Genomic DNA, 16,497 nt, shown 5'->3' with positions numbered 1-16,497 from the left:
CTGGTCTTAAGGGTACGTGACCAGTATCCCCTGGTCTTAAGGGTACGTGACCAGTATCCCCTGGTCTTAAAGGCACGTGACCAGTATTCCCTGGTCTTACAGGCACGTGACCAGTATTCCCTGGTCTTAAGGGCGCGTGACCAGAATTCCCGGGTTTTAAAGGCACACGTCCAGTTTTTCCCTGGTCTTAAAGGCACACGACCAGTATTCCCTGGTCTTAATGGCGCACGACCAGTATTCCCTGGTCTTAAAGGCACACGACCAGCATTCTCTGGTCTTAAAGCCACACGACCAGTAATCCCTGGTCTTAAAGGCAGACGACCAGTATTCCCTGGTCTTAAAGGCACACGACCAGTATTCCCTGGTCTTAAAGGCACACGACCAGTTTTCCCTGGTCTTAACGGCACACGACCAGTATTCCCTGGTCTTGAGGGCACCATGACCAATCCGAAACTGGTCATAAATGAGGAGCCCTCTGCCGCTGATCCCAGTTTATCCCAGTGTAACTAGTTCCCTCAGCCTAACACTGGACAGAAGCCTCTACGCGGGACGCTATGCCTGGTCTGATTTTTAACGGCGACAGGCACTTTAAAGGGCGCCGGTCTCCCCACACCATCAACAGACGGGCACTCGAAGGTCCAGGCCTAACGCCAGACAGCCTGTCCTGTCCACCCGGAGACTTGCACTCTGTGGACGTACAGAGGCATCCCTTTTTTTTCGGGTGTCTGAGCACCCCCCTCTGCATCACCACTATTTAACAGAAGATGCAAGTAGGCGTATTTCCCTCTCCACTTCCTTGTTAAGAGGATGGTGGATCGAGGCTCCTAATTTTTAACTCTGCAATGACCTGCTGGAAGCAGCGGCGCATTCTGCCACTCGGCAGATTAACCGGGTACAATCTCCTGTGGTTTACCTACCAGTATCCCTGCCCGATATGTCCTCAATTAAAAATGCCACGATCTGTCAAATAGCACATCTGGTTTGTTCCGTTTGGCAGCTACGGGTCCAGCCCTTTAATCTCCCTATCCGCCGCATGGATGCTAGAGCCCTTAACTACTTCGATTCACACCAGTATCCCTTTCCTGATCCCTTTCCTGAAGACAGTTCAGCTGGTCAATCATATTTTTGAGCGGGAGACTAACGAACAATCGTACGTTTCCGCAGCCCCGACCAACAATGAAAGGGTTGTCCAGGACAGTCTAGATCTAAGGGATCTTGGTTACTAAGAGGTGGAACGATAAGTAGGACCGATTCCGGACCTCAAACTTCTAACAATCTTTTCACAAGGTTCTTCTTCGAATGGAGTTTCATCCGCTCAGCCATTACTTCAACAAAAAAGGTGCAATTTCGGGCATCCATCGACATTCGGGATGCCTAACCTCTTCAAAAATTCCTTTTGCTTTTCCATTCGTGAACAGCATTTAGGTCACGACCTTGTTCTTCGGCCTTGCTACCGCATCCAGGGTGTTCGCAAGGGTCATGGTGGCTGTCATCTTGCACCTAGAGGCGTGGTCGTCCTATCCTGTTTGACCGACTGTTTACCCACCCTTGCAGGACTACCCTAAGTCGTCTATATCACTTGCGATACCCTCTCACCTGGGCTGGTGGCTAGACTTAGACTACTCCTCATTTCCAGCCCAGCAGATATCCTTTTTTGAGGATGATCCAGTATTCTTCCAGAAGGGTGGTAAATCTCCCTCCAGACAAGGTCATGGTTTTTCAACAGGGAGCTCGCGCTCTTGCTCACTCCCCCCCCTCATTTCATTTGATTTACTGGGAGGGTTCCAAAAAAAAAAAAAAAAAAAAAAACAACGGAGACGACAATGGAAACAGTTTCCTTTGCTTCGTTAGTTTTCAGCAAGTCAAGCAGCTTTTCAGACGATAGTCTCTGAGCTCCTTCTTCATCCGGAGTTTTTTCTCCCGGTTCCATGGTTACTAGTAACTTCCAATGCCAGTCCTCTTCTCCCGATCATTGCTCTGGAGATCTCAAGGGTAGTCCTATAGTAGGTCCACTCCTTATGGCGGGTCAACCCATCCGAATTCAATTGGACAACGCCACGGCTGTCATACGTCAATCATCTAGCGAGTACCCACGTTCAAGCACCATGGCCAAAGTACCTCACATGGGCCGAGATCTATCACTCGGTGATCTTGGCAGTTCATATCCCAGAAGTAGAACTCTGGGCTGCGAACATATTTAGCCGTCAGGGTTTCACCTCAAGTGAGTGGGAACTTCACCGGAAGTATTCCATCAGACCCGCCTTCACTGGAGCTCTACAGTTGTAGCTCGGATGGCGTCCTGACTGATCGCCGGTGTACTGGAGTTGGTTGTTCGGCCTCGAGATCCAGGAGCCTTCGCACTGCATGCTCCGGTTATTCCGTGGTACCAGTTTCCACTTCCGAAAGCTTTTCAGAAGCAGAAAGGGCCCCAGTGATCCTCGGAAATCCGTACTGACCACGTCAGTTCGCTTGCGGAGCTGGTAGCTTTCTGTATTTCTGCAACAAAACTGCAAGTAGGGACCACCTCGCAGGATGTTTTTCACATGTAATTCTTCCCTTTTGCATACCGTTAGATCACTGGGATCTATTCTCTTAGGGAAGGTTGCCCCCCTTTTCTCTCGGCGATATCCTCATCCTGACGAGTCTTCGGTGCTAACGGGTCTTTTTCAGTCTTTTTTCTCTTATTTCCTTCAAGGTTGTCCTCAAGCCTTCCCTGTCCCTAGTTACCAAGGTGGTATTGTATTACTACTGTCATGAGGGCATAGTTCCTCCCTCATCTCTTTTGGCATCACTCCACAAAATGGAATGAGGTCCCCATATTCCGGACAGAGCAAGTGCTCTGAGTAGGTATGTCTTGAGGACGGCGTCCTTCCGAAGGTTGGACACTGTATCTTGGGTTTCCTACCGGTAAGAGGAAGGCTTCCTGACTGTTACAGGAAGGGTTTGGCCGTCTCCATCGGCCATTTAGCCTGGTGTATTCTTTCACCATCCAGTAGTCCTTCCGTGTTAGATGACAGCCTATCTCCCCGTCTATCGTGGGTTCCAGGCACCAGGCGTCAACAAGACACGCCTGCAAGCTTGCGGATTCGTCCAGTCCGCATGCATTCTTGAAGCATTATAATTCCCAGACTTCCACAGATGTGACTCTGGGCAGGCGGACTCTGCAGGCCGCGGTGGCGCACTTGTAAGTAGCGGTTACACAGAGCCTGATCTGATGTTGTCCCCACCCAGGGACTGCTTTGGTACGTCCCACGGTCTGTGTCCCCCAATGAGGCGTAGGAGAAAAGGAGATTTTTGTTTACTTACCGTAAAATCTTTTTCTCCGAGCCAATCATTGGGGGACACAGCTCCCACCCTAGTATTGGCTTATGCTTGTTTTTACAATCCGATATGCTATACTCTCATATATAATATGACATGCTGTAAGCTAATATGTTGTTACTGCTCTCCTACTGCTTTTTGCACCGAACTGGTTAGCTGAGGGCCAGCAGGAGGGTGTATACTGCAGGGGAGGAGCTAACTTTCTTTGTATCACTTAGTGTCCTCCTAGTGGCAGCAGCATAACACCCACGGTCTGTGTCCCCCAATGATTGGCTCGGAGAAAAAGATTTTTCGGTAAGTAAACAAAAATCTCCTTTTCTGGTGCTCATTTGCATATCATTAACATGTCTTGTTATTTCCATAATTCCACGAGTTTTTGTTCTTGGTGCTACAATTTCAGTTTTGAGGAGCGTGTATGTATAGATAGATGTACATAGACACATATATATTCACACACACATTATGTTCTATTTTGAAACACACACAATGAAGATACCCTATAGTTTAAATTAGATATTTATTTTGAACTTAGTTTTTTATGTTTAATATTTCATATCACAATTTTATATTTAAAAAAAAATTGAGAAATGTTCAGCTTTTTTTTTTCACTGGCTGCTAAGATTTATTTTGGCAGTTTTTCAGGGGCATCAAATCATGCTCCAAGAAATTGCAAACGAGTGTAGAAAAAAAATGGCAGCATTAGAATGACCTGGCTATATGTATTGTAAGCAGCCCTAAGACCTCACCAGATGTATCTCCAACTGACGTCCCCCGAACATCTGGGCTTATCCAAAAGGTTGTCACCTTGTGCTATATCCCAGTCATGATCCAGCAGCTACACTGGCCCAGTAGGGGAAGCTTCTGTCATCTAGACGTCAGGGAGTCTAAAATGAGGCCTGCACCTTTGGCCGTGCGCTACTTCTACCTGTGAATCCATCTTTGGCCGCTGATGGAATTATTTTAGACTCTCCAGTTTAGATGCTTTATGGTTTCTTATTGTCCATTTCCTCTGCCTTCCTGCTCATTTTATGTTCGTTTCTCTTGGCACTGTATTCCAGCAACTTGTTACCCCACCATTCTACTTGTCATTGTTTTAATTCAGTAAAGTATTCGAGTAGGATCTGCTGCCTGTCTAAGGCTAAGTTTTGGGAATGCTTATGTTATGTTTTGGGTTTACACCAACGTTTTTGGAACCTAGCTTTGATTTTGGGTGTTAATCTGAATACCTTCTACCTTCTCCCTATAGCCCTCGGTGCAGAAGAAACCGAATCTGCCCTGGAAGCCACAAACTTCTTTACTGAGGATGTGACTCCAGAAGGTAAACTGACCGAAGCAAATGTGTATTGCTATTAAATATGGAAGTTCTGAGTTACCTGAGCCGTGCTCATTTTATAAGTATTTAAGGGGGTCTTACCAATTATATATGTTATCCCCTATTGGTAGAACAAGGAATAACTTATTGATCGCTGGGTGTCTGGATGTTGGGATCCAGAGAGCCCACCTCTGCTCCATGATTTCCTTAGGAAGGACCCTATGTTGCAGCATGATCGTGTTGGTCATTCAGTGATGCTTGTGTTTTTTGGAGAATCTTAAAATTGATATAAGAAAATCTGAACATTTTAGCATCTTGATATACAAGGACATCCACATACTGGGTTTTTTTTTGTTAACATTTTGAGGGGGTTTTTAGGACTTGTCATTTGGTTATGCTTTTATTGTATTCCTGCTGCTCCACTGAGTTGTCCATTTTGTTTTTTATTTATTTGAGTTTTAATTCGGTTTCAGAAATATGGGCCTTTCTATTTAGTTTTAAACCTCCGGGCCTTTACTTTAGGGTACGACTCACAGGGTAATAATGCAAAGCAGAGGGTCCTGCAAGCAACGCCGCCCCCTTAGTAAAGACCATAAAAGTAAGCACTAAATAAAAAGGCCAATATCTCTGTAACCATATGGCAGATGTAAAAAAAAAATAAATAAAAAATGGAATACTCGGAGGAAAAATCAGGGGAAAATCAGCCAACATTAGACTTGGTGACAGATTCTCATTAAAGGGAACCTGTCATGTTGAAAATGGTATTGTATCTGCGGCCTGGCTGTTGTAGAGTAGGAGGAGCTGATAAGGCAGACATACATTTTTGTAGGAAAGTTTCAGAAAACTTCATATTATTAATTGAAATCCCTAGTGTTTGTATGCACATGAGTCCAGTTGGCGGTCCTACTCAGTGGCTGACAGTCTTCCCAGTATGCAAAGATGGCTGTCAGTCACTAATGGCACCTTCCACTGGACTTGTGTACAAAAGGGATTTCAATGAATAAAATACAAGTTATGCTGAATCTTTTCCAACAAATCTATATATCTATGTGCTCAGGTTCTCTTTCTCTATACCTCGGATCCGACTGCAACTAGAAGCTGTTAGCTTCCGTTTAACTGGAATTAAAAGTCAATTTTCTAAGTTAGTTTAAAATCAGAGGTGCTTTGTCCTAATGTACTGCAAAATATCGTCAAGTCAGATAATGAGTTGCTAAAGATTAATGGGAATCTGTCATGTCCTCAATTGCTATTAATCTGCAGATGTAGGGTTAATACTGTCCGGCCGCCTTACTGAAAGCTCGGCTGCTGGGAGAAAAGGAACATTATTCCTCCTGGCAGCCACTGGCTCTCAGTCATAGACCCATGGCTGGAGCAGGACACAGCGAGCAGCGACTGCATGCACACCCCGGCACTTTCACAACTTTGATGTGGTCTTTGGTCATAAATCAGCTGAGAGGAGCTCAGAAAAGAACACATAAGAGTTACATACTCCCCGTCAGATCATCCTAGTGTTCCGACTGACGATTCTCAGTTGACTCATTCAGCAATAGAAAGTGCAGCACAGAGGCTATAAAAGGCAAACGGTGCAACGTTTTTAATGAAATCTATTTGCAAATATTACTTTTTGCCCCACATTTAAGTACAAATTTAGGAATGTCTCTTTCAAACAAGCACTTTGTGACCCTCATGTAAATAGGGCCATATTGGTGGGGTATGAAGGAATCCGACATGTGCTGTGGGGCGCTCGCTCAGACCACGTTTTCCTCTTTTCTCAGATATAGAGCTTTACCTTCATCTGATTCCCACCTTTTCTCCCACCTATTCCATACTCCCACCACCCTCAACTTTCTCCCCTCTTTTTCTGACTGCAGTATCTCCCTATCTCTCCGAACTGGATCTTATTCTCCAGAGTGAGTTTCCAGGTTAGTTTTTTTACTTTGCGCACTCATCGAGCTCTCTGATAATTTGTAATGAATAGTGACAAGTGAACGATAAGCTGGTACCTGAGCATGCTTTAAGTGTCCTTAGCGTGCTCTAAAAAAAATATGTTTGAGTTCCCTCGGCCTCTTGTCTAGCGGCAGCCACAACACATGCAGGGAGAGCCTAACAAACAGACAATCCCTCCACGTGTTGCGGCTGTCGAACAACTGCGAGACACGCTGCCGCCGGGACTCGCAACATATTATTCGAGCACGCCGAAGTCACTCGGTTAGCACCTGAGCATGCTCAGATGACACCTTATCCCAGCACGTTTGCTTATCACTAGTAATAAACCATTGCAGCTCCAGGCAGGTTCTATATTACCTAGTTGGTGTCTCTCAGGCCGTTGTGCATGGTTGGCTTCCATGTTTTTATTCAGAGTAGGACGCACGTTTCATTAGCTCTAGTGTTCAGGATTAAAGGGAATCTGTCGCCACATCTGACCTATCTAAACTATTAATATGGGCATACAGGTTATAGAATACTGAAAACAGTCCTCCCTATGTATGTCATATCCGCTGTGATGTTGCTGAGAAATCTTTTTTTCACTTCATATAAATGACCTCTTCCTGGCTCTGGGGAGGATGGTGCCTGGAGACAACTCTGCCTCCAGAGCTTGTTTTGCATGAAGGGGAGTTACCAGTGTGAGACAAGTAACTAACACAGTACAGGAGAAATGAACTTTGTCTTCTTGCAAACACATTTTTGCTTCTCTCTCAGCTCTGATGAATTGGTACCATATTGCAGCCCTGTCTGCCTGTGAGCTGGAAGCTGAGAGGAAGCTGCAGATGTGTCAGGTATAACCACACACAGCTCTGAGGGAGATCAGGAGAGCAGAGAGCCGCCATTACACTGGTAACCATTACACATCACACTGGTAGCCATTGCACATCACACTGGTAACTCCCCTTCTTGTAAAACAAGCTCTGGAGGCAGAGTTATCTCCAGACGCCATCCGCCCCGGAGCCTGGAAGAGGTCATTTACATGAAGTGATATAAGATGATTTCTCAGCAACAACACATCTGATATGAGGCGCACAGGGAGGACTGATATCAGAATTCTGTATGGCCATAGTAATACTTTACATAGGTCAAATGTGATGACAGGTTCTCTTTAAAGAAAATGGTCACCTTTTAATTCCACCCTTGGCCTCGGTTTTCTAAAAAGGAGCTGAGCTCAAATATTATATAGCAGAGTGGCCCTGCTTCTGGGAAACAACTGGCCTCTCTTATCTAACCCCACACAACCCCATGTTCATATTATACAGTGGTACTAGCCATTTTGGAAGCTGCTTGAATATTCATGTGTTAAAGTGTTAATATCTTTGTACATTTATCTAAAAATAATGTCTTCCTCTCCTGGTTTTCAGTGAATCATTACAGTACAGTCTCCATACTGTGGTCTCTTGCGGGTGGGCTTTGCTCTTATTTCCAGTTTTATAACCCTTTTGTTTTATTTCCAGACTCTGATGGACAGGGCAATGGATCTGCAGCGGAGAATACTGAACCACAAGATAAAAAAGGTATTTTTATATCTCCTATCTTTTTATGTTTTTTATCATTTAAAGACTTCAACTATTTCTCTGATGTACCTACAGAGAATCCCTCCTTTTTCTGTATACAGCTCCAATGCAGAACATGGCAGTTTCACAATTTGTTTTTTTGTTGCTGTTTTTTCCTCCCCTTCTTGCAAGAGGCATCACTTTTTATATTTTTCGTCTATATAGCGGTATGTGGGATTGTTTTTTGTTGCACGAGTTGTACTTTTGAATGACATCTTTCATTCTAACACACAGTGCACTGGAAAACGGAGAAATAAATTCCAAACGCATTGTAATTAGTGATGAGCGAGTGTTCTCGTTGCTCGGGTTTTCCCGAGCACGCCTGGGTTGTCTCCGAGTATTTGACTGCTCGGAGATTTAGTTTTCATTGCAGCATCTGGATGAGTTACAGCTACTAGACAGCTTGATTACATGTGTGGGATTCCCTAGCAACCAGGCAACCCCCACATGTACTCAGCCTGGCTAATAGCTGTAAATCATTCAGCTGCAGCGATGAATACTAAATCTCCGAGCACTAACAAATACTCGGACGTCACCCGAGCGTGCTCAGGAAAACCCGAGCAACTAGTATACTCGCTCATCACTAGTGTTTTTTATTTACCACATTCACTATATGGTAATACTGACCTGGCAATATGATTCTCCAGGTCAGTACAAGTACGCAGGTGCCAAGCATATACTGCTACCACAGAGTTAGGGATATTTTTCTTTCAGGTACATTTTATGGGAAACTTAAAAACTCCCCGTACAGTGATATTTCATGATGAAAGTAGGGCATTAAGTAGAAGCAGCAATGGTGATTTCCACATCTCAATTTATTGAAACAAACGCCAACATCAGTGGTGGGTATACCCTAACAAAAAAATGTCACTGTCTCAATAACTTGTCCTCTGGCATTGAGCGTCAATTACAGCTTGACAACGACATCTCCTGCTGTTCACAAGTCAGGTTAGTGACTGCCGAGGCATCATGTCCTACTCTCCTTGAAGGGTTGCCCACAGGTCTTTGAGGTTCTGGGGTAGAACGTTATGAGCCTGTACATGGTGACTCAGCTGATCCCATAGGTTTTCTATAGTATTTAGGTCTGGAGAAAGTGCAGGCTGCTCCATGTGACGCACCCCAGTCTCGAGCAGATGTTCCCTAATGATGCAACCTCGATTTGATTTTATTGTTGTCCATGAAGATGAGATTAGGCCTGTGTTTCTCATGCAGAGGCACAATGACTGGATTAATAATGTTATTCAAGTAGTAGGGGCTTGTCACTGTACCATTCACAAAGTGTAGGGCAGTTCTGTATTTGCTAGATACACCTGTCCACACGGTAACACCACCACCAAAGGCTTGTCTGGAGACAACCGTGGCGCTCTCCTTGACATCTCCAACATCGTTGGCTGGCGGCCATCATTTCTGCATTCAAAAGTTTAGAGATGGTCATATTAAAGGGAATCTGTCACCTACTTTTTCACATATAAGATGCTGCCACCGCTATTAGGGACTTATCTACAGCATTCTGTAATGCTGTAAATAAGCCCCTGATGTAACCTCTCTCTCTCCATCCCTCGTGAGATCTCTCTCTCTCTCTCTCTCTCTCTCTCCATCCCTCGAGCTCTCGCCATCCCTCGCGTTCTCTCTTTCCATCCCTCGCGTTCTCTCTCTCCATCCCTCGCGTTCTCTCTCTCCGTCCCTCGCGTGTTCTCTCTCTCCGTCCCTCGCGTGTTCTCTCTCTCCGTCCCTCGCGTTCTCTCTCTCCGTCCCTCGCGTGTTCTCTCTCTCCGTCCCTCGCGTGTTCTCTCTCTCCGTCCCTCGCGTGTTCTCTCTCTCCGTCCCTCGCGTGTTCTCTCTCTCCGTCCCTCGCGTGTTCTCTCTCTCCGTCCCTCGCGTGTTCTCTCTCTCCGTCCCTCGCGTGTTCTCTCTCTCCGTCCCTCGCGTGTTCTCTCTCTCCGTCCCTCGCGTGTTCTCTCTCTCCGTCCCTCGCGTGTTCTCTCTCTCCGTCCCTCGCGTGTTCTCTCTCTCCGTCCCTCGCGTGTTCTCTCTCTCCGTCCCTCGCGTGTTCTCTCTCTCCGTCCCTCGCGTGTTCTCTCTCTCCGTCCCTCGCGTGTTCTCTCTCTCCGTCCCTCGCGTGTTCTCTCTCTCCGTCCCTCGCGTGTTCTCTCTCTCCGTCCCTCGCGTGTTCTCTCTCTCCGTCCCTCGCGTGTTCTCTCTCTCCGTCCCTCGCGTGTTCTCTCTCTCCGTCCCTCGCGTGTTCTCTCTCTCCGTCCCTCGCGTGTTCTCTCTCTCCGTCCCTCGCGTGTTCTCTCTCTCCGTCCCTCGCGTGTTCTCTCTCTCCGTCCCTCGCGTGTTCTCTCTCTCCGTCCCTCGCGTGTTCTCTCTCTCCGTCCCTCGCGTGTTCTCTCTCTCCGTCCCTCGCGTGTTCTCTCTCTCCGTCCCTCGCGTGTTCTCTCTCTCCGTCCCTCGCGTGTTCTCTCTCTCCGTCCCTCGCGTGTTCTCTCTCTCCGTCCCTCGCGTGTTCTCTCTCTCCGTCCCTCGCGTGTTCTCTCTCTCCGTCCCTCGCGTGTTCTCTCTCTCCGTCCCTCGCGTGTTCTCTCTCTCCGTCCCTCGCGTGTTCTCTCTCTCCGTCCCTCGCGTGTTCTCTCTCTCCGTCCCTCGCGTGTTCTCTCTCTCCGTCCCTCGCGTGTTCTCTCTCTCCGTCCCTCGCGTGTTCTCTCTCTCCGTCCCTCGCGTGTTCTCTCTCTCCGTCCCTCGCGTGTTCTCTCTCTCCGTCCCTCGCGTGTTCTCTCTCTCCGTCCCTCGCGTGTTCTCTCTCTCCGTCCCTCGCGTGTTCTCTCTCTCCGTCCCTCGCGTGTTCTCTCTCTCCGTCCCTCGCGTGTTCTCTCTCTCCGTCCCTCGCGTGTTCTCTCTCTCCGTCCCTCGCGTGTTCTCTCTCTCCGTCCCTCGCGTGTTCTCTCTCTCCGTCCCTCGCGTGTTCTCTCTCTCCGTCCCTCGCGTGTTCTCTCTCTCCGTCCCTCGCGTGTTCTCTCTCTCCGTCCCTCGCGTGTTCTCTCTCTCCGTCCCTCGCGTGTTCTCTCTCTCCGTCTGCATCCCTTTTCAGTTCACCCTCACGCACAGTCATTCACTTTCCAATATTTCTGTGGGTTAAAGTAGAAAGCATTCTTAAAAAACAATGCTAAACTACTGAGAATAGAAGATGGGGCAGAGAAACTAGCACACCAGGTCCAGATGTCTGCACAGAAGCTGTATACACTGAAGGCCTTTCTCTCTCCATCCCTCCCTTTCTCCACTTCTTTTCTCTCTGCTCCTCCCTTTCTCCATCCTCCCTTTCAACCTCTCCATTCTATGACTTCCCTCTCCCACCCCACTCCTGCTTTTCCACTATCCCCCCTTCCATTCCCCCTGTTTACTTCGCCCTCTCCTCCGCACTCCTGGTTTTCTCCTCCCTCTCTGTCCCTTGCTCACTGTCGTGCACTCTCTACATCCTGATTTTCCTCTCGCTCACCCCTCGACCACTGTCGCGCCTTCTCCCCCTCACCCACTGTCTGCAAAATAAAAAGTAATAATATAGACTTCATGCAGTAGACAAGGAGGCTTAGTGCTTGTAAAATTATAATATTTTCCCTGTGTTAGAGGAGAAAACAATGAGTGCCCCAGACTATAAGTACTACCTGCGTATGTGGGCCAATGAGAAGGAGCAGAAGAAGGAGACTATAAAGGACATACCCAAGATGAATCAGGTGAGATATAAATTTTTTGATCTCCAAAAACTATTTTCTTTCTATGTTTCCTCTTTTCCCATTCACCACTAATTTAAAGGGAGGGCATTTTTAAATGAACAAGGTGAAGCCCCCCCTGATAAAGGAAGACAAGGAGATCCTTTCTCTAATTTTCTGTACCCTTTGTGATGCATGTTTTTGTTTGTTTGTTTTTTATTTAACAGGAGCAATTTATTGAGCTGTGCAAGACATTCTACAATATGTTCAGCGAGGACCCGGTGGAACAAGAACTATACCATGCCATAGCCACAGTGGCTAGTCTTCTGCTACGGATTGGTGAGGTGGGAAAGAAGTTCTCCAATCCTCCCCTTAGAAATGCTGAAGATGGGAAAACAAATATAACAAGGGAACCCTCGAGTGAAGAAGAGGAAGAACAGAGCCCCGGTCTGGAGCCGCGGACCACAAAAGAAGAACAGTCCACGGAACCCATTCCTGTTCCTGGCAACTCTCGGTCAGCCATCACCCAAGATGATATCCAAAAATTAAAAAAGGGGGTAGGAAACGGGGAGCGAAACAGCCCTCCAACGCAGCCCACCTCTGACGATGAAACCAAGGATGATACCTCCGTTTCCTCATATTCTATGGTGAGCGCCAGCTCGCTTCAGTGTGAGGATATTGCAGATGACACAGTGTTAGTTGGATGTGAGCCTGGTAATGTGACACCCAAGTATGGGAGCACCATTGATGCCGAATGGTCAATCTCCTTTGAACAGATTCTGGCTTCCATGTTGACCGAGCAAGCCCTGGTCAGCTACTTTGAGAAGAAAGTGGACATTGCTCAGAAGATAAAGCAGAAGAAAGTTGAAAGACAAATCAGCTCCTCAAGTGAACATGAACTTTCCTCTGTCTCAGGCTAAGATCTTAAATGTTCTAGCCTCCTTTGAACCAGAGAAGAAGACTTCTCATGAACTTGGTCCCTTCTAAGCTGTTCTTCTTGGCTTCATATAATTATGCATCTCCCATCACCAACATGAGGAAAAACCTTGCATCATGTAGTTGATCTTCAGCTTCAAAAACACAAAGGACAAAGTTCAGGTTTTTATTTGCAGCTTTCATCCCTGCATGGTATCTTCTTCTCATTTTCTGGATGATCAGTTTCATAGTCCACATTTGCACTTTTTCCAGTTACATATCACTAATCCTCTGACTGATCCTGGCAGGTTTCTTCCCCTTTGTCGTATTGAGAAGACCGCTCCATCCCCGGCCCCTGTGTGCCGCACTAAGAGATGCCTTTGCTCCTGATAGCTCTATGCCTGTGTGTGTGCTGCCTAAGTCATGTCTTGTTTCAGCTACTATGGTAGAACCAACACATACCGTGTCATAGACTTCTAGCTAATGTGCAATATATTGGTATACCGAATAGTATCCCAAATTTTTTTAAATTTTACTTCTCTCGTATTGTCTACAAATCATATCTATAGATGTTCCTGTGTTTTTTTTATTTCATAATTGGTGCCTATATATATTACGCTCTATTGATAACGATGATATGTCTTTCTCTCCATAACTTGTGCACACTAGATATCGCCAACTGTTGGCAATGCACTATGCTGCTCCTTAGTCCTTGTGAAACATTTCAGTTCGCTATGCCATATGACTTTTTTCTGCCATTTTGTTTTTGGCACATCGATGAAGGGTTCAGTACATTCCAGCAGCAGGAGGCCACATGTAGTGATGCATTGTGTAGTACACAGCCATTGTTTCGTCTTCGGTGTTTCAGACACTGGTATGAACGAATAAGGAAAGGGACAAGTTGAGAGATTTGGACACAAAACACTTTTATGGTCAACCCGTTTATACACTCAAATGGGCTTCACACCAATTCATAGGTCAACGCACCATCGTACAAAGCTGTGCACCTTCGTAAACTGAAGAAAAAGCTTTAATAAATGCGTTCGTATATATATAATCTATGACTACATCTCCAATAGAAGAAAATTGGCACCCCAGCCCACCATGGTCTAGTTTTATAGGGTCTCCTTTTATTGAATTTTTGCAAATTCCCAAAAATTTCTATGGACTAATTCATAGGGCATCGGATTATATTTTCTGTGCAGATTTTACAGCACGTCCAGTAAGGAAACTGAAATTCTAAACGTTTCATTTCCTTTTGTGGATTCTCATAGATTTTGTCTATATAGCAAAAGCCACATGTAAAACTGCCACAGATTTGCTGCCATTTTACAGAGAATTCTACTATGGAATTTACTGAGGGGAAAAAAAATCTACCTGAGCATTTTGGGGGGTTTCATTGCGGAGAGAGGGGTTGAAGAAACCGGAAATCTCTGGCTGTTTTGGGTGGGGAAATATCTTGTGACTATCTCTGCTTCATAAATTCTGCGCTAGTCTTAAAGGAGTCAGTCGGCACAAAATGGCTAAGCACAGGAGATCGGTGCACCCTTGATATAGCCGAGCAGTTGCGTGCACCTCACCACCTCCTTTTTTTTCCTCATCTGTCTCCTCTTCCTTGATTGACAGCTTTGGCTTTACAGGAGCCAGAGAAAGGCAAAGATACATGGAAAAGAAGTAGGTGTGAAGGTGCACTGAATTGTTTCGACACACCAAGAGTGAACCGAGCACCTGTGACAGGCTCCCTTTAACACTTTCTACTGGAGTTTTTCCTTAAAGGGGTTGGTTACTCCAGTACATGTCATTTTCATGTGAACTATTGCCATGATAAGCTCTTTGTTAAATACCTTGATTTTTCAAATCCTTCCGTAAAAGGTGACATGATCTTTGGCTGAGAATCTCCTGACTACTGTGATGTCACGTCAAAATCTCCCTGAGTTCAGCACTCTGGAAACTGGTGGGTATGGCTCACCATGTGTGCAGGGCTTCATTCAGCAGGGCTCTCACTGCCCCTATGCATGCTGCTGCACACAGCTCTCTGGAAACTGACAGGTGAGCGGGGCTTCATTCAGCAGGGCTCTCACTGCCCCTGTGCATGCTGCTGCACACAGCTCTCTGGAAACTGACAGGTGAGCGGGGCTTCATTCAGCAGGGCTCTCACTGCCCCTGTGCATGCTGCTGCACACAGCTCTCTGGAAACCGACAGGTGAGCGGGGCTTCATTCAGCAGGGCTCTCACTGCCCCTGTGCATGCTGCTGCAGGCTCATCGTTCCCTTGCATCTATATATATGCAGCAGGGCGTATCTACATGTACATATACTGCTGTATACTCTGTGTAATGTATATGCACCCTGCTGTATTCGCTCTATGATAGGACTACATTTATATCTCTCTCTAACAATCCATCCCACCCAATGATCCTTATGGCAAAAATAGTAACTGAGTTAATGTATCTTCTATAGTGTTAAAAGGAAAGTGCCAGAGAAGCCTCCATCGGAAAATATCGAGGCTGATATTTATTGAAAGAAAGATTAAACTTATCTATAATTAGAAAAAATATATATATTTATTTTGTTGTCTCCAGACTAGTGCCATCGTGTCCCTTAAATTTGTCTGGTATTCCATCTTACTTTTTTTTTAAAGGGTTGAGCTGCAATACCAGACACAGCAAAAGACATCCTGGGCTTTGAGAGCTGTCAATCAATCATACAGACTTCAGCATCGTTATACCGACTCTATAATGTCCCGAAGACGTTGGTGTATAATAGCGAACACTCGGTCACCCTGAGCCATTCCAGTGGCGGCCGTGCATTGGATCATTAATATGTATGTACTATTACTGCATGTTATGGAAACCAAATTTTATCCAAATGCTTTCTTTAAAGCCTGTATGGTGGAATAATGGAAATGTCTTGAAAACTTGTAAGCATCAGTTTCTGGTCCCGGTGCACAGGAGCTGCCAGTATCATGTTTTCTGTACATACGTCCCTATTCTAGTAATAGATGTTTACACTAGCGGCAAAGAAGGTATAAAGTCCAGCGATAACCTATATATATTATCTCCTATGTATGTGAACCGGATCCCACTTGTATCCTGCACATAACGCAGTTGGACCTTTCCTCCAGTCACAGTATATACCGTATATGTGGCCCCGATGTGTGCACATATGCACTGGGTGCTGTATGTGGCTCATGTTCATTATGAAATAATTTATTACTACTGTATTATTTTTAATTGTAAAAGAAATGACTTGTTCCTTTTTAAAACATTTTGATTTGTCATGCATTCAATAAAATATAATGAAACACATTCTGCAACTGTTACTGACTGGTTGTACATTTGGCAGGGGATGTACAGTACCAAAAAGTTTTAGGCCGGTGTGGAAAAAATGCTGCAAGTAGAAGTGTGATGGTGAATGGAGAAAAAAATCTTTAAAAAAAATCAATATTTGGTGTGACCGCCCTTTCTCTTCAAAACAGCATTAGGTCTTCTGGGTACACTTGTACACGTGTTTTTGAACTCTACAGGGAGATTGTTCCAAACATCTTGGAGAACTAACCGCACGTGTTCTGAGGATGTAAGCTTGTGTTCATGTAATCCTAGTCAGACTCGATGATGTTGAGATCAGGGTTTTTGGGGGCCATATCACTTCCAGGACTCCTTTTTCCTCTTTACACTGAAGATAGATCTTAATGACTTTGGGTC

At 45.7% G+C, this 16,497-nt stretch overlaps 1 protein-coding gene across 3 annotated transcripts in view; it reads left to right on the top strand.

Moving 5' to 3' along the window:
* Positions 1-16,101, top strand: part of TBC1D9B (TBC1 domain family member 9B) — a 49,529-nt gene extending 33,428 nt beyond the window's left edge. The window contains exons 18-22 of one of the 3 annotated variants that reach the window (XM_077266305.1): positions 4,568-4,639; positions 6,505-6,543; positions 8,077-8,136; positions 11,797-11,903; positions 12,107-16,101. In XM_077266305.1, coding sequence (XP_077122420.1) covers positions 4,568-4,639; positions 6,505-6,543; positions 8,077-8,136; positions 11,797-11,903; positions 12,107-12,799 — 971 coding nt within the window. In that variant the 3' untranslated portion in view covers positions 12,800-16,101. Of the gene's footprint in view, positions 1-4,567; positions 4,640-6,504; positions 6,556-8,076; positions 8,137-11,796; positions 11,904-12,106 lie in introns of all 3 variants that reach the window. The other 2 variants (XM_077266304.1, XM_077266306.1) reach the window with 2 other exon arrangements.
* Positions 16,102-16,497: the final 396 nt, after the last annotated feature.

This window comes from Ranitomeya variabilis, chromosome 5 (assembly GCF_051348905.1).
Source record: "Ranitomeya variabilis isolate aRanVar5 chromosome 5, aRanVar5.hap1, whole genome shotgun sequence".
Classification (NCBI taxonomy): Eukaryota; Metazoa; Chordata; class Amphibia; order Anura; family Dendrobatidae; genus Ranitomeya; species Ranitomeya variabilis.
Note: the sequence above shows the minus strand (reverse complement) of the source record. Positions and strands in the feature narration are given on the sequence as shown.